Here is a 19634-nt window from a genome sequence, read left to right on the forward strand (position 1 = left end):
CTTTGTGAAAAAAATGTAATGAGTTTCATTCAATCATAATCAGACTTACTTTGGTTCATTTATGAAATTGATAAGATCTGTTTCTAATTTCAGCAACATATTTCGATCTTTAGGAGATTTATTTATTGTTTTGTGGATGAAGTCCTCCAGATTGATGCCTGTTGAATCTTTGTAAGGAGAGGAATCAAAACTTGAATCTGCAAATAACAAACAATAACCTTGAATAATAATTTAATGCCACGAACCAGCAATACATAGGTTCCATCATTTTTTACAACATGTTTATTTTAGCAGAAATAAAGTACGGTACTAACAATTAAGTATATTGTGGAATCATTTTTATTTGTAGTGGTCAATGTTCGTGGGTAGCTGAAATTTTCCAGGTTCATGGAGACGTAATTTTGTTGGAAGCAAGTTCGTTCGGGATAATTTTAATAAATACGGTATTCAACAAATGTTTGCAGACATGTTCATGGGGATGTAAATTTGTTGGCAAACGATGATTCCACAGTTAAGTCGATTCTTAAAAAATAATTTTCCTGCAATTGATCCATTTCATGACTATTTCTAAATGTTAATGACATCTATAAATGCATTTTATCCCTCAATCCCCACCTTTTGACTTCATGCTATGATACCCGAAACAATTTTAATTTGAAATTGAGAACAAAGCTAAAATTAGACTTTAAAAAAAAGTTTCACGATTAATCGAAAGAGGATTTCATTAGAGTAACGAAAGCGTGTTCTTCAGAAAACGTGCTAGAAATTTGATCGGTAGCCTGATTAACACTGAGTCTGTACGTGTTTGGCCATCACTCCTGTGACAATTGGCTTACTATAGCACACGTTTCAATATTCCCACCAGGTGAGGGAATCACACCTACTCCACCTATATCACACCTTTTTACACCTGGATTAACTTCTATAATTGAATTTCACAGAGCTGACCAGGGGAGATTTGTCGGATATCATTACAATCCAACAGTTTCATAGTACTGCACTAAGAGAGAGCCAAAGAACGGATGACAAATAGCAAAGTCATGCCAATAAATGTACAGGCTGTGTTTTGGTCTGAAGATACCTTCACATTTCAAGTTTTTCTAGTGTTGAACATTCCTGTACATGTAATCAAGATCACGTGATAGAATCTCTTACTTTAGTTTACTCTCCATACCCTACATAATTATTATCCAATGTGTGTTTAATACAAACTTGAAATCTATCTGGTAAAAGCAGAAACTGTACTCTCCTGCTTTTACATTCTATTCACAATCAGTCTACTGAAAGTTCAACGGAAAAGTACCCCATACAATTTGATTGAAGTTAATAAGCAATGGATTCAATTTTCTTTATTTGATTAGTCTAGCATGGTTATGGTAAATAACGTTTTTATGTGTAAAAATGGGTTTTGTAAGCTTGATGATTCGTTAGGCCAATTGCAATATGTGATTGTCAACAAACTGAAGGTAAATGAAACATAATTATAATCATGTCAATACCCTGCACAGCTCAACACAACGATCGACAATAAGAAAACAGGTAGATATCTGAAACACAACAAAGCTAGAAACAGACAGTTCCCAAGATCCAAGAAAGATGGCAACACCTTGCATTCTCCATCAAACAAACCCAATCCCCCCTCCCCCTTACCCTGGCTGTGGTGGTTGTGTTGCTGGTGGTGTTAACTTACCGCGGGACAGACAGGAAGACCCCGCCTCGGAGCCCTGGGAGCCACATTTATTAAGCCTCTCTCTAGATGATGACTGAAAACAAAAACAGAATATCGTTAGTACAAATGACGACTGAATATCAGTACAAACGATGACTCAATTTTTAAGTTCAAATAAACTAAAGATGGAATATTGTTCATTTCACTGAAATAAAGCCAGTGTTCTTGTGCTTCTGTTGTTATTTGCTGTACAATGTGCATATTAAGTCCAAAAATTCTATAGTGTAATAAACTTTATATTTTACAGGAAACCATTCCTAAAATATAAGAAGCATTTATAATTGGTAATCTTGAATAAATATGAAGATAAATTTCTTGTATGATATTTATCAATGTCATGGTAATATTCAAATTGAAACACTATATTCTATGTTTAGCATATCGACTCCAACTTGAGAACTTTTGTTCCTTTTCCTTCTATCGGAAAGTTTGGTTTAATGATGTCAGAAACTCTAGTACCAGTAATCTTATACTTCTCTGCATCAAGATTGTTGACCTGTTTATCGATGATTTTGTGTAATAATTTTTAAAAGAAAAACACTAGCTGAAAATGAGACTGATATTGTTTTTAAAGGAGACTGGAAAATGTAAGGATCATTAGCTCTATACTGTTGTGCATAGAAAAAAAAGACAAAAGAAAAAAACCCTGTCAAAACAGAAAACAAATTAAAGGCCAACTTTTCCCATAATTTTTAGAGATTTCAGACCAAATGATGTCTTAATTTTCATCAGGATAGCATTAAAATGTCAAATCAAATGCATCTCATAGAAACAGCCTATTGCCTACAGCTATCACTGCACTTTGATGCACATTACATTATCTTTATAATAATTGACCTAATTACGATTAAACATGCCATCAATTTTCAGTGAGTCATTATGAAGCGATAACTGTATAAAAATACAGGTGTGGCATACAACTTACCTGGGAATGAGAGGAGGGGGTCAGACCATTGGAGCTGGACTCCGGGGTCAGCATGTGAGGGTCTGGGGAGGGGGACTCCTCAAACGCCTTCCCAGATCTTTTCAGCTGCTTCATTTTCTGCGTTCCATTCTGCAAATGCACAAGGCAAACCAATATAATCTTTAATTGGAGTTTACTAATTTAAAACATTCTCAGAATGCAGTGCATGTCACTTGATATTGTTTCCATCATCAATATTTCTATTGTAATGACTTCCTTAATGAAGTATTTAATATGATTGTCAAGTGTTTTCAAGAGGAGGCATTATTTATAACTATTCACTTACACTTAAAACATAAGCTGTTTTCAGACATAATGCTAAAAGTATGTTAACAGTCACATTAGTAAGAAATTACCTGACTGGCTGACAAATTCGGCTCCTCTAAAATGCAACCATCTGATTGGACGATTTCAGAGGAATTTTCTCCTTGACCCTGGGAGTCTTTGTCTGTAAATTATGATCCAATAAAAATGAAAATTTCATAACATGCCATAAAAGCGCCAAACTGATTGCATTGATATTTAGATGAAAAAATATAGAGAAACATAAACAAAGTGTAATATTTTCCAAATAGCCTTTGTTAAGCATTAATGGGCCGAAATAACGAATAAATCTTCCTGAGAAGCAATTATCTGTTATGCAGCGCTGATACCAGCCCTGGAAGATCACATCATAATGGAAACTTTTATGATGCTGAGGAAAGAATGGAACCTGGTTGTAACCTTTAAGTGAAACACTGATATATCATGACTCGGCAACTGCCACAAGATCATGCTCAGGAAATAGAGTTGCCTCTAATACCAAGAAGGATAAATTAAAAAAATGTTCAAAAGATCCAATATTTTTTTTTAATATCTACTGTTACTGCCATTTCAACTCCTGCTTCATATCATTCCACATCAATTCAAACATCAACTGAAGTATGAAGACTACACTTTTCACATTGTGTATTTATGACACACAGGAGAAGCCAATACCAAACAAATAATATAAGAACCATCCCCATACCATATGGGCGTTTTTTTTCTGTGGTTTAACATTTTGTGTTTTGACTTCAAGGCAACTATAATAATATATTTTTTTTTTGCAAAGGACTTTGTGCGGTATGGTCAAATATCTGCCCCCGATTTCAACCAATTTTTAAATAGTATCGTATAAAAATGAAATCTTCACAAATCATTGTAAAGAGGATGCCTATAACTTTAATAATGATTTTAGTCATCATTGCTCACTCCCTGTGTATTTATGACGTCACCTAAATGACCTAATTCCCGCAAATTTGCAAACAAATGAAGATATTCTCATTTTTGCTCTATTTTTTGCATTCGGAAGTATAGAGCGCAGGTCTGCTCAAGTGCGATTTTAACATATGTTTTTCTTCAGATAGTTATACATATTATACTAAAAAATGGTACTTGAGCAAGCCTGCGCTCGATGTTTCCCAGTCGAATAACCATCGGAAAACACCCTTATTTTGCTACAAAACATCAATTTATCAAAATAATGCAATATTCATGACGTCATTTCTACATTATGACGTCACTGTGGTGATAACCTTTTACACCTTTATTTCCAATATGATTTTAACTATCTTTCACCTTATTTTAAAGCTCTTTCTAAAACTTTGATTTTGGGGGGCAAAAATTGCATAAAACCGCACTTAGTCCTTTTAAACTGATGACTAAAAACAAAACAATTTTTTAAAGTGTATTTTTTGCCTGTAGGATGAAAGCTCAAAATTTTGCTAAAAATAACACCCCAATAAAAGTCCAGTTACAGAGTGTCTGTCATTAAGACTGACCTCCAGCTGTGATGGTGGCGTCCGATTGGTCAGATCCTGGACTGGTATCCTGCTCCTCTTCCTCTATCTCGGACTGCTTACACAGGACGGCCGACTTGATGCCACTGCCACGCGAATCCTGGGACTGTAATGTCTCAGTGGCCATCGTCATAGGGAGAGCCTGAAAGTACAACATAAGTATTACTCAAAAAACTCAATTTTATTGAGTCCACATATATACACATAGAAAGCGTCTGCAAGCAACATCATGAGTATTACTCAACAAACTCAGTGTTATCAAGTCAACAACACAAACACATATTGAGAGCCTGTGTGGAAGCAACATCATGAGTATTACTCAACAAACTCAGTGTTATCAAGTCAACAACACAAACACATATTGAGAGCCTGTGTGGAAGCAACATCATGAGTATTACTCAACAAACTCAGTGTTATCAAGTCAACAACACAAACACATATTGAGAGCCTGTGTGGAAGCAACATCATGAGTATTACTCAACAAACTCAATGTTATCGAGTCAACACAAACACATATTGAGAGCCTGTGTGGAAGCAACATCATGAGTATTACTCAACAAACTCAGTGTTATCGAGTCCATATATAAACAGATAATTTAAGTGTTACTTGCAGGCCCTTCCTATTACTCAATGGTACTCAGTTATCGAGTCTACATATATATACATAGGGAAACCAAGAGTATTACTCAACAAACTCGGTGTAATCAAGTCCACATATATTCACATACAGAGAGCCTGCATGAATGCAACACCATCAGTATTAGTCAACAAACTCAGTGTGTACTCAAAATGTCTAAATAGAGTCACACATATTCACACAAGACTTTTCTTCAGAGAGAATCGTACCTAGTTCTGTGGATAAATGTCCAGCATACTGGTACTTCTCTCCCTGCTTTCATCACACAAATAGAAATGAAGCTCCTTTAAATGGTTAATACAAATAAACCTTCATTTCATGTCTTGAGCTAGGCATCCCATTACATACAGGCTCCAAAAGCTTGCTTTATCTCTCTCCGATTTATCAGATCTTCCTGATATTGTGTTCATTCAATGTTAGCAGAGTGAAACTTTTACAATTACACCCACGCAACTGTGTCAAACCACTGAAGACTGGAGGAAATTGGCCGACCACAAATCAGTTAGAGAGAGAAGGAAGTCCCCGACCGAGAGTCACTTGGCATTACAGCTATCTCTCCCAATCATTCCTAATTATACACTAGGGCTCTGATCACAATATCCATAAATTACATCTATCAATACTCTCTCAATAGTCCAACTTTTTTTCATTATAGTGTGCACAACATTTGAAGGGGTGCTTTGGTTTCGAAATTATATTTTTGCTTTCCTATTTCAGATATGTACATTAAAAGGTAAATTACGAACTTTGCACTGACCCCCATGTTCCAAGGTAATACTGATATTATTTTTTTTAGTAACATGTTGTATTTTATTAATTATAATCTGTTGCATTTTATTAATTATACAAATTGTTAATTTAAAGAAAACTTTTTAAAGAAACAAGTAAGGAGGCCGATTTTAGTTTTCATTGTGCGTACAGATACCCGTTATCTTGTTTGATATACAGTAATTACAAACGCCATGGCCCTTTTTTGAGCAATTGTAAATATTACCCACTTGGGTCACTATAAGGGCTGATAGAATTTTAAAGATTACCAAAATTCAACTTGTAAGCAATTATTAATAATTTTGTTTTCCTTATTCATTTTCATAAAATAAAAAAATTGGGCTAATATTTTCCTTTGTCTAAAAAGTCATATTCAATATAATTGCTATGCTATTCACAATGAAGTAAAGAAAAATCATTAAAATCAAATGCTGTTAAACAATAGGTCCTACAGGAGACTCAAAATGGGTATTCCATTATCAAATACATTGAATACAAGTAAGAGATCTTTGATAGTTCACCTGCTTAATTTCAGCCTCCAGATGACAGAGAAACAAAGGAAACTAGTGGTCATAGACTACCTATATTTTGTTATAACAAGCTAGTTCTTTCATTAGTCTTAATGTTCAGTTTTTATTTAAGAGGGTTGGATGGTTGGGGCCATTTTTAGACTGTATTGATCTCCTTTAAAACAAGAGCTCTGCATAAGAATATATGAAAATACTCAGATTTAAAAGCCAGAATATATGAAAATTTTCTTTACTAAATAATTGTTTAAATCTAAACAAATTACAACTAAAAACAAGAGGTAATGTAGATTCCTTATTTTTCGCGAGTACTTAATTCTGCGATTCAACCGTTTTGCATCAAATTGCGGGAATATGAAATCGCGAACACAAGATTTTTATCATAGTTTCTTTAGATTACATCTGTCAGTAAAATAAATGTGAGATTTTAAAATCGGTGAGATGTGCCTCTCGTGATTTTATGTGAATATTAATTCCTTGCGTTTAATTAGGAATTACAGTAAATCTTCTTGTTAAATCGTTGACCACCCAGCTTCCTGAACATTTGATACACATATAAACTCAAATTCCTGTATTTCAAACAGCACTGTTCTTCTTTGTCAAAACTGTAAAGCTCTATTGTACTGTTGGGCACAAAATTCACAAAACGTGAGCCACCAAAGTTTAAACGTGAGCCACCAAAGATTTGACACATATTTGATTTCCAATATTTTTATCTCCTGAAAGAACATCTCTGTGAGTGAGTCTTCAATAACCGTAAATAAAGCAACAGCTCATTTAGCTTCAAAACAGTCTCTTCTGGACCATTGGTTGTGCATGCATGAAAATGGAGCCCCTGAAACTCTACATCCTGAGAGGTTGCCATGACGTTACAAACAACTACAGGAGCCTTTAAGAGCTACAGGCTGTCAGCGAGCGCAGTTCAATTTCTGTTTCAAGTGTCGTATTAAATCAGAGCCCCAAAAAATATTCACAGCTGAAAAAGTAGGACATCTCTTAACACACTCACCTAATATCCCAAAATTACACAGAGCTGTATTAAATTGTCCAACCAATGATGTTCTTTTATTCTGTTATAAACATTAGGTTGTATTGTTTGAAACTTCCTCATTCCACACAAATAAATAAGTTTTAATGAAATTGCATTTGAAATCTCCCATCACTATGGGTTGCATTGCTTTTTTCATGCTTAGTAGTCCCAATGTGAATCCGAAACAATTATAAATGGTTAATACTTGTACGCCATCATAATTAAGTGGCCCGCAAAGACAAAGACCAAGGACTAGGACATATGGTTTAAATGCTTCATGAATCTTTTATTTATCATTTTTTATTCATAGAAGTTTTTGTCTAACTGACTTGGTTACTGCATGGTTTTAACTGTAACTACAGACTGAAGAACCAGAGGCTACCTCTAGGAGTAAGAGGAAACAACAACAAACTATGAGGATGCCTAATAATATCCATGCTATTTTAAATAATTCATCCAATTCTTCACCAGTCAGAGCAGGTAGTTTTCACACAACAACAAATTCTTGTAAAGACATTGATCTGTCGCACCTCTGAATAAAAAAAACCAGATTAACTTTCATGATCTCAGACGCTTCAGTCACAGCATAAAAAAACTTGTCCACGTAAATCCCACATCTACTTTGGTCACAGACTCACTGTGAGTTGATGAAGCAATCACACGTTTTTGTCTTTAACATCAACTAGATGTAGGTAGAGAGGGTGTGGCAGACAGGGGAAACAACTCTAGTACTGACCCCCATAATATGTGTAGCATAGAGTATTTGAATCAGAGGTATGAGTTGGAATGAGGGTGGGAGTGCTCATGATTGAGATTAAAAAAACAAACAAACCCAAGAACATTAGATCCCCCTTCTTTAAAAATTTTGGTATGATGTTTCAAATAATAGGTTCAAGCAGTGTCAAATTAAAAGCACAAGGCTCATGAATGATTCTTGTCTATCTTATTTTTATTCAGCCTTACTGTACGGAGGTTTGCATTTTGGCACTGAAGTAAAATGTTTAGAAAGTACCAGTACGTTTTTTTATTTTTGCTAAATCACAGATTGAACTAAGTACCTGACAATCAGACTTTGAATTTCCATACAGTAAATAAATCTATACTACTATATTAAAATTATAGACTCGAATTTTTTAGCTTTAATACCGATAAATCGGAAGAGTACTGTCCTTTGTTTTATATATTCTAAACATCATTGGTACTTGAAGATTACCAATTTGTTTTTATTTTTTCTCAATCAAGCATCGCTAATTAATAATCAACGAAAATTCCTCAAAAAAATCCGGAAATCATCTGAATTTTTTTGATTTTACAATCTTGCGCATGCGCATTACATTTACGCTTAATCACAGGAGTCTCTTTATTTATGTTTCCACAATATCACATTTGCATAAACTCGGAGACGATAAAACAAATGCGTGTAAATTTTCATTGGAATTTTTTTTTCTGTTCATCAAAGAAAATACGGGAGATAACTCTAACTCTAAGTTTCGAATGTCAACATGGTGTGTAAAAAACGATGTTGAAGAAATGTTGAATTCTGCAATTATACAATTAAACTTTTCGAAGAAAGGTATTTACAGCTTCAGAATGGTTTGTTATGAACAATTTGACTGTTATTTCTCCAAAATCGTTTGGAGCGATTCTGCAATGGTCTGCTACATTACGGGTATACATGGTATATGGGGAAGGGGGGGGGCATTTTAACTGTGGTGAAGGCTTTCCCCCAGACACAGTTACATTATTCCAACTTAGCAGAGTGTAGTGAAATTAATAGTATTATTGTAGGCTTAAAGCTTGGTTATGCAAATGTCAACAATATACGGTGTGTCGATGTATTTATTTCGTAAATGTCCGATATCATATGCTATGTCAACCCGTGCAAGCACGGGTCAAAATCTAGTGTTATTTATAGCTCTGATAATTAATCACATCACGACACTTTTAGCAAACTTTTAAAATTCTTCCATATGGAGATTTATCTTTATTTTATGTTCTAGGAAATAGAAAAATTTTGTTCCCATTAATCTATTGAACAAATCCATTATTTCTCATTAACATTAGAGCAGGACATTTAATTGACTTGCACCAAATTAAAAATAGTTACATATATTTTTAAGACCTAAAATAAGGATTAAAGTTACTGTAAATAAATAATGTCACCATGTCAACATTAAGACTAAAATAACCCATTTATTTCTGATGAAATGAACTGTATAATAATAGCACTCAGTTACCAATCCATCATGCTGAAGAACAAACAATTGGAACATTTAAATAAAATCTATATCACCTTACACAGAAAAATAATGAACTCCTGCTGCAGACTTAATGAACAGTGGAGAATTCTCTCATTGATTTGTATTAAAACAAAAAAAAATCAAACAAGCAACTTCAGAACATTTTTAGAACATCCCACAAGATTTCACTATACAACACACCTCATTTAGGTAAACTTATCAAAACTTGATTTTCATCTTCCCTAAAAAAATCTTTCTCTTTCACACATTTCTTTTTATAAACCTGTCAATGAAACCCCTGGGCAATTTTCCCCCACCCCTCCCCATTTACAGGTGTATTCCCTACATGTACAGGTGAGTGTACTGTACCTGGTCTACACCTGTAGTCCTGACTATCACGGAGTAATTCCGACACACCAGTGCAGTCACACCAACAGTAGCAGTCTCCTCCACAGCCAGACAGCGACTGAACACTGGAGAAGTCCTGCTACACATTGATTACAGGTATATTTATAAGTTCTGGTCTCGGTAGACACTCGGCGGCAGCAGCAGCAGCAGTAGCAGCCCATTTCTCGACCAGCTCCTGTGTGTCAGTAGTCAACACAATATCAACACAGCCCTGTCGGTCTCTGTGATAACTGCAGACTTGAATTATTATGTAAAGTACTGTCTTTGATGGATTCCTATCAGTATATACATGATTACCAGTCTTTGTGAAGTAATTTATAGGTTTTTATAGCTATATTATCCAAATATAATGCTATGATATCATAACATAATTCTCAGATATACATAATTATCATTACATCATCATGCTTTATGAAGAGATATTTAATTAAGTTTCAGAAAAGTATTTGCTAAATCAGTGAGTGACCAACCATGAGACAACAATAAATTCTGTACCAGGTTTGCTGGTACTGGTATTTCATTTCCAAGAGACCTACATATGCCTCAGTCAGACTTGGTTTCAAATAAAAATGTTCAAAAACTTCAAACTTTGCAAAAACCTATAAAACCTGAAAACAAAGCAAAAACCTGAGCTACAAGGACGAAACCATAGTTCAACTGAGTGACAACAGCCTTAAAGCCTATTTACAAGAACTGAGACTTCAAATGTGATTTTGCATCTGACGTCTGCATTCTGTGCAGCATTTTCACCCTATGGTTTGTCAGAAATGTAGTTCATTAATATATTCCTTCAAATTTGTGTTCTTTTAAATATAACATTAGAAGATAACTATAACTTTATAATTTGTATTTTACAAATCTTTTAGCAATCCGTAGATATTATTCTGTTGCTAATTTAACTTTATTAATGTTTTTCTAAATGTCAGTTTGAGTCCTTACTTAAGTTTAACACTTCCAACTCAAAATATATCAAATTCATCTTCAAATAAATTTTAATATATCAGTTGCAAATGTTCATGAAAGATCCATGCTTTAATTGCACTATATTTAGATCAACCTTTCTTATCTTGCTAATGATTGGTCAAAACCACCCAACCCGCCAGACAGAATAGAGCAAGTTTCTATTCCATCTGACTTTATATTTGTCTCACAATTTTCTGGCGAGTTGGATCTAAAAAATCGCATCATGTAAACAGGGGCTCAAGCAAGATCATATTGGCACTTCCTAAATTAAAAGAGAAATCTGATATCAACATTTTAGTACACAATTCTTTTTATATCCATCATCCTCTTTTACACTTAGATATTGGTAAAAACTACATGCGTAATGTCACATCTAGATTTGTTTGCTACCCATCCATCCATCCATCCATCCATCCATCCATCTGTTAAAAAACACATTTTAAACACTTTTTTTTCTATAAAAAAAAGGGGGACACTCCTTTCCTAGCTATTAAAGAAAGAGACTTTGAATTTTTTAATTAATCTAAAATTAGCCCCCCAAAAAGTTGATAAGTAGTGGAACCCATAATTCCCTAGGTTATATCAATATCCAGTGGATATATAAATATAAAAACACAATCACTTCCTACCTATGACATTCACAAACAAATCACTGATAAATACATCAATATATACCGGTACTCAATATAAAAATATCAAAAGGCAGTCACTTCATACCTATGACATTTCATAAACAAATCACTAAACAATAGATAAAAAATATCAAAAGGCAATCACTTCCTACCCTATGACATTCCTAAATAACAAAACACTAGAAACAAATATTTAAAAAAAAAACCAATCACAGCCTACCTACATACCAAATACTAGCCATCTTAAAGGTCAACATCATGGAACAAACTCCTATCACTTTTTAGCATTATCAAGTTGCGAGTAACCTTTCCAACAAACTGAATTACACTGAATTACATGTATGTATCCCCCGTATCTTGTACCTTACCATAGAGATCGGACAACTTTCATCTGAAGCTAAGACATTGACAGAATGAAAATGAAAATCATTTCAAATGAAAGCACAACTGACATTTTCTTTAATCAAATTAGTTTAGAATAAAACAGAAACTACTCATTCCGCAATAAAAATGGAAGGGTATGCGGCTATGTGTTTACCACTTACCAACGAAACTCTGGCCACTGATTCTAGAGACACCTATTTCCTGTGCCTTACGGCCATTCCCACAACATAACATCTCATGATTTGCACAAGATAAGGGGCTGACATTTTTGGGGGGAAATCTGTGTGTGTCCGTGGTCAGCGATCATAAAGCATGGCTTTGTGCAACGTCTTTATACAGTGACAGTGTCAGAACTGTCCACGATAGTGTTATACCTGGCAGAAACTCCACAGTCTGTACTCGCCTGTATGTAGTCTGTCTCTCGATTTTTTGCCTTCGATCACAAACCTTCATTGAAGATGTCTTTCACTTCTTACCAAAATAGCCCAGTGCCTGTCAATAATGAAGACTTCTCACTGAAGGAGAAATCCAAGTCCTTACCAAGGTTAACTAAGTATTTTTAAAGTGTTATTTTAAATAATTAGTGGGCATATTAATTATGTGTCAATCTTAGCAACCAATTCAGCAATGATTGATGTGAACAATATTTGTTATGTGTTTTCAAAAATAGATGTATGTTCGCAACAAAATGTTATGCATTTTTATGTGTCATAGATCTAAATACAGATTCTCCTAATACAATACACAGTCATTTATTTTTTGTAGCATGCATAATACAACTATGTATAACTATAAAAATAATTTTAACTTCAGATTGACATCCTGACTGGTGATGCTACAAGACTGCATGAGTGCCTGTACATCTGATTGTCCATAAGAACCATTAGAACCGACTCCCACGCTCTGACTACTGATCGCTCCGACTTCTGATCGGAAAGAGTGTATATCTGGAGCTCTGTACACACAAATTAATTCTGATCTCCGCACTAGGTTTACCAACACAGCTTCTTCCTCCCACTCAGGCTCATCAGTATTCCATCAGATGACATTCAAAGAAACAGCATCACTGCATGCCAGCCCTTCATTCGGAATCTTATTTTTTTTCCTACCAAGACTGGTAAAAGTACAGCTGAAGTGTGCAGGACTCCTGCCAGCATCTAATGATCTGAGTGGGAGGCCTCTATTTGTAATGGCATTCAAATTGGGAACTATTTACTGATGTTTTTACTGTTAAAACACAAGGACCAATAACCAAGTCCCTGATGTATGTCCAGCCCCTTCCCATTACCACCCACAAAAAAACCTTCAGTCTCTTTTCTCTTTCCTTTTTATCTGCTTCTTTCCCCCCAAATCTTGTGCCATCATTGAACCAACACTTGTCTGGGAAATATTTTTATTACATATGAAAGGAATCAAAATTGGACATAGATCACAATTTTGATTCAATAAAAGACAATTTAAGACTTGTTCTTCAATGAAAAGAAAAGTATTTAGTGTAGCTGTGTTCTGTTGAAACTATAGAAGAATTGATTAGAAGCCCCAGTTAGTTGAGCTGGATCAATCAACAAAGTGCATTAATCACAGAAAAGTCCCTTAAACAGAACACAAACAAAAATCTGGGGTGATCAAGCATTTCAAATTGAGCTTTTAAGAATATCAAAGCTTTGTCAAATTAGCTGGGTATGAAAATCAATCAGGACATTTTTGTCAGGGCGATCTGGCCTGCTACACAAACTGCTTTAGGCTTTATACCGCAACTTAATTCTACCAAAGCACAGCTTTGATTAAAAAAAACAGCTACCATGAACAAAATCGATCACCTTTATCTATGCTGATGGTATCAAAAGACTTGCAGGACTTCATGTGTATTCCGCAGGTTACACAAACAGTGCCTATTAAACATTATCTTGACGACGTTTTAATGGTAATTATGATTTTTTTTTACGCAGTGGTATAAAACTTGTCTTCATTGCCAAAGAACAGTCTGATAATGATTTCATTAACAATTTCATCATTTGGTGATAAATTGATCCAATGACCTTCTATCGCAGACTTAGCTTAATGATAAAAGGTATTTACTTGTATTTTCAATTCTAGATAAGAAAGCTTGCATCTCCTGTGATTCTGAATCAATTCCCCCTGCGCCGTTCTGTGCTGCATTAAAGTGTAACAGTAGTCAGCCTGGCACCCAAAATCTGTTGCAATAACTTTATCAAATCCCTCCTAAAAACGTGGGCCTGAATCCTGATGAATATTCATGAAGTGAAAACTTGGGTAAAATTTCTATTTATATCTCTAATTTTCGCGACCTTTCACGTGGTCTCATTAGCTGACGAAGTTTTGATCTCCCAAATATAACCTTTGGCTACTATATTTTTTCAAGTTATGATCCATTTATGTAAAAATATAGTGTCCACATATTGACTTTCAACAGCTTTTGCAATCATAGCTAATTATGGGCTATTCTGATTCAGTGTATTGACCTGCATACATGGAATACAATGGCAGTAAGAATTTTTGGAGACCTCAGGCATGCATCCAAACATTATTAATAGCAACTGCGTATCAAGCAAAAACTGTTGCAATGTCTTGAAAACCCCAAGGCAGAGATGTTCCAGCCCTTCTTGATTTGATACTCTTACATTTAGATCTTTTACTGTGAGGTAGTGGCTTATACCAGTACTTAATTTCAGTTCAGCTCAGATTACATTAAATAACGTACATTGTCATTATTTTGAAGATAAAAAAATTGTACATCATTTTAGTATTTTTCTTAATCTACAAAAGGTTTTTTTCTTCTCATTTGTTTCTCTTTATTACCATAGCAACTTTTTTTTTAACTTAACAAGACAAGCATGAAAACACAATAGCATGAAAACACAATAAAACAAAAAGCAATGTTTTTATATTAATCAAACGGTTTAAGGTGTTTTCACATCTGTAAGACCATGGAAATGACAATCAGATGAGCCCATAAAACCGGTTTGTTGCTCCACACCAGGCCATAAAAAACCTGTCCAGTACTGAGACTCCATTGTCTGAGCAGTCACACCAAGTGATACCAGCCCAAAAAAACAGAGCTTCCTTATTGGCCCTCATTGATCTTTTTTATGCCTTCTAGAGGTTTAATGGGAGGACAACGGTGGTCGGTCTCAGGGGTCTCTCACCAGCGACACCACCGGAGGGACAACCCGGCCCAGGACCGTGTGAAACTTTGAGAAACTCACAGTTGCCTTTCCCAAATTTGTCAAATTTGAATGCATCCGACTTGTCAAAGATTTCTCAAATTTCTATTATTATAATAGAGTTGGATTTGTCAAATAGCAAAGCTGGAGAAATAAAAAAAATCTTATATAATTATAATGTATCCAAAAAGAAATGAGAAATCATCTATTAAGACTATTCACCGTTTATTTTGAGCGTCCTTAAATTATATTGCTCTTGTAAAGGTATTTGATACAATGTAGCAATCTGTTCATTTTGGTACATTCATACTTTTAATTAATTCATCAAGAGCTGTTTACAACAATTCAGGCAATAAATATCATTAGCTTGGACCAGGGATACGTGAAACTGACAAACACACTCTGTTTTAGATTAACTGATGGACTAGGTGTCCAGAGGTGTGGAACTTTCCTTGCACCTGAGTTGCCTTTCTCATAAATCTTTCCTTTCCAGACAGGTGAAAACAACAACATCATCATTAGATCCAAGAAAACAAGTGTAAAATTGTCCTTATCTTCATCCTGTTTTGTCTGGTGCTTAGGATGGAAAAATTCTTGGGAAATTCCATAACAGAGTTTTTATATCATTTTGCACATTTAATCTCATAAAAAGGCTAATAATCTTTTGGAAATGGCCCCACACCTTTTTTCTATGGGCACACTTGCTTGATATTGCGTAACACCCACTGAGTAATTGCACTGTATGCCAGCATCATGCAGATCAATATGCCTTGATTGTGAAATTCCATCTCAATCCGATGAGCTGCTAATTTACTAAAATCAAAACTCGAGAACATTACATTCACCTTGATGAAAGCATGACTTGGCATCCTTCAAAGTCCTCTCAATAAATTGTCTCTCAAAGTGTGCCAGGATGCAAGCCAACATTAAAGCCTGCCTAGCCTACATTCAACCTGATTTTATTTTCTGTCACAACATACCGGTATTCGTGTACCTACCTGAACACACTTTGATTTTTTACACTATAAAAACCCAATTCCTGCAAGCATCTCGTGCATGCAGTTGATAACGATTTCTTTTTTTGAAATTTCTAGAAGGTGAAAAATACTATTGCTGTTTGAAATATTCTATGCCATAGTTAACAGCTTCATCTTGTCAAATATAACCGACAATTGAGGTTACAAAAAATATTTCTTTATCTTTATTTTGCACCTCTGTATGTTGATAACAAAACATATGAAAAGAGATAAAGATTTTCTACAGCACTACTTGACAGGCAACTATTTTGAATATTGCTTACCTCTATACATATGATAGGAGGTGTGTTGTCTGATGGTGTTCTCAAAGAATTGAACTGGTAGTTCTGTCAAATTCCATGTCTCCAAGATGGAGTTCGGATCATGCAGGTCTGTAGGCAAAAGATTTCTCCTTGATTTGCTCTTTCAGTAAGTCTGGTTCTGAAAAAAAAAAATTATGCATTTCTATATATATATACATGTATATATATATTCTATCTAATTTCCTTAAAAACAAAACCTACTGTAAAAATAGTGAATTTTCATTGATTGATAAATGTTGGTCTAGAATTCAATGCTTATTATTGAGAAATCTGGAAATAAGTATTAAGAAATCGATGACTCTGGAGTATCTTCCCAAAACAAATAATGCCGTACCAAATTGAATTTCCAGCATACAGTAATGGATTTCCCCTCTAGAATTACATCATCGTTTTTTAACACTGATTCAGAGCTACAAGTTCGATATGTAATTGCTTCTTTTCTATTGTTGACGGTGTATAATTTTATTTAGTAATACTGAAACTGTCACCTTGCTAGCTTAATAAGTCTTGGAACCGCAGTAAATGCACAAGACTTTCATGTCTCAATGATTGCGGCATTCAATGTCCTTTTTTCAGGCCATATCAGTACCTTTTGGCATAAATTGAAGTGAGTAACAACAGTATTGATTGAAGTTAGTGGTGTCTAAATGTTCTTTTACCCCAAGCCTAATATGATATCACTATAATTGATACATGTATTTCCAGAGGCATTTCCTTTATATATAATATAACAAACATATCAATGGTTCAATAATCATTACCAAGCTTGGTCATTGACCTAAATACATTGTGGATATCCCCCCACCCCAGTGATAAATTGATCCCACCTTAAATCTCTGGGCAGCTGTCGCGACTTAAGTCATTATAAGTATTAATAATTATTTGTGACTTGAAATATTGTAAATGGATTGAGAATCAAGTAAGTTAGGTAACCTTTGTAAAATAACCTATTTAGACTTTTCTTGGAACAATCTGACATTTAAACATGCTGGAAATTAAAAAATATATATATTCTAAATCTCGAACTATTTATTTCAGCATATTCAGGATGACAGACTCAGGAGTAAGATAAGGTTGTTACTTGTGCCCTCAGAAACAAGAGGATCATAATATTACATTCTAATGCTCCTAATACCACGTTTTCTTAAATTGTTTCATGAAGAATAAAAAGATTTTTGCATCATATACGTACATATCCAAGATATTCTGAGTTTTTCTTTAATAATAACATAATATTCTGCATTGATAATTAAAGAGACTGGGTTTAGATCATGGTAAGTCTTTGAATGAAAAAAACTGAACATTTAGGATGTCAAAATAAATATTGGATCCTGATAGACTTAAAGAGAACAGAGAAGACTCCCGGATTGCTGAGTGTGGATTTGATGGAGAGTACAGCTGATCAAGTTACAGATCCCTGATAGAAAGATGAATGTCAGTCAATGTTTGTAGCTTTGTTAAACCATGTCAACAGGACTAGATACATCTAATGTTTGGTTCAACGCCTACACTCCAATCTTTATCTGACACACATTAGACACAATGCCCCAATCAAAGACTCTGCTTCCTACATAGCACGAATCAAACATTTTATTTGGTAAGCAACTAATGGTTGAGGCTATTCACTAACAAGCCAGGACTAATACCCTAGCCATGGGCTATGATATAAATTAACACAAAATAAACCAATCAGTGACTGATGATTCTCTAAATACATCAAAGTGTTCTTAAAATACCAATAAAACAGAGGTAGTTTGGCTAAATTTGGTAGGAAATTCACCTTGGGAATACTTTGGTTTTATTTTATGTGAAAGACAAGGACTAACTCATAAAGGTACAGTCATACTCCTCCATACAGCGAGCACCTTGAAGGGAAAACAAAGAAATATTAAAATATCTGTTTCAAAATTAGCAATAAATTGTTGCCTTGGCATGGAACAATATAATTTCAAAAACAACACAGCAATATCCACTAAAATGTACAAATTAATAATTCCAAGTTTCAATAGCACATGAAAATAGAAGGTCAAAGTAAATGAGAAATATGGAGTACCATAGCATCTAGAAGCAAGAACACTTATACAAGAGTTCCCTAGAACTCTGTCAGCATTATGAAGGAAACACAGCAAACTCCATTGGCCTGTCACTGAAGCATCTATATAAACACACAACAGAAGATGTTGTGAAACAGTGCTTCCCTCTGATTACATCCAAGATCAGCGTCTTTATCTCTGCCTGTATACAGAAACACTCTGTTCAATGCCTTCTGTTTATACAAGACGTACTCCCCTGAACACTGGGGTTGGCAGCCACAGACAGTGTACCTTGCCAGTCTGTGATCAAGCACCCTGTTTGGTCGGTCTGCCGCACCAACGACCTTCACACTTGCACATTTATCCCACCTCAGTGCTAGGGGAGACAACACAATTCAATCAAGCTTTATTAAAAGAAAAAAGTTCCCCACATTAAGCTTCAGTGGAGTGAATGAACAGATGGGTTTGTCAATGAATTCCTTCTGTTTAGTCTTCAGCAGGAAAAACCCAACATTGATGCAAGCTTTACAATCAAATGCCATTAATACTTGAACATATTTTCTTACTTACAACTTTGGAAATGGATAAGATAATTCCACACAGTGAACACACAGAAGCTTATATAAACAGGATTCCTTGGAAGAAAGAGTCACTGGTGGTAGCAATTTGAGCAATACAGTGAGTAAACTACAGTCTGTGTGCTATCAGTGTCAGAAGACAATGCTAGCGATCATTTATAGATAATAAAAACATGCAATACAGTGATGGGGGCTTCAGGCAGATATTGGGGAACCCATTCACTTACCTGCTGCTCACAGCGCCCTCTAGCTGCCACCACTGGGCAAATTACCAAGTCCTACCAAACTAGGGAGTTATAACCATCACCCTCGGTGACCCAATTGTGACATCAAAGAATGTGCATGCTGTTCATTTACCTAACAATGACAATAAGGACATGATGTACACGTTTTTGTC

At 34.9% G+C, this 19634-nt stretch overlaps 1 protein-coding gene across 13 annotated transcripts in view; it reads right to left on the reverse strand.

Annotated features, from left to right (window-relative positions):
* Positions 1 to 19634, reverse strand: part of LOC105323220 (cAMP-regulated phosphoprotein 21) — a 37040-nt gene that overhangs the window by 12531 nt on the left and 4875 nt on the right. For 3 of the 13 annotated variants that reach the window (XM_034449829.2, XM_034449881.2, XM_034449875.2), the window contains exons 1-6: positions 10085 to 10237; positions 4496 to 4655; positions 3050 to 3141; positions 2655 to 2783; positions 1691 to 1763; positions 50 to 197 (exon numbers count right to left, since the gene is read on the reverse strand). In XM_034449829.2, coding sequence (XP_034305720.2) covers positions 50 to 197; positions 1691 to 1763; positions 2655 to 2783; positions 3050 to 3141; positions 4496 to 4655; positions 10085 to 10210 — 728 coding nt within the window. In that variant the 5' untranslated portion in view covers positions 10211 to 10237. Of the gene's footprint in view, positions 1 to 49; positions 198 to 1690; positions 1764 to 2654; positions 2784 to 3049; positions 3142 to 4495; positions 4656 to 5359; positions 5497 to 10084; positions 10238 to 12263; positions 12405 to 16587; positions 16745 to 18406; positions 18492 to 19229; positions 19382 to 19464; positions 19587 to 19634 lie in introns of those variants that run through there. The other 10 variants (XM_034449846.2, XM_066083557.1, XM_034449839.2 and 7 more) reach the window with 8 other exon arrangements.

This window comes from Magallana gigas, chromosome 5 (genome assembly GCF_963853765.1).
Source record: "Magallana gigas chromosome 5, xbMagGiga1.1, whole genome shotgun sequence".
Taxonomy (NCBI): domain Eukaryota; kingdom Metazoa; phylum Mollusca; class Bivalvia; order Ostreida; family Ostreidae; genus Magallana; species Magallana gigas.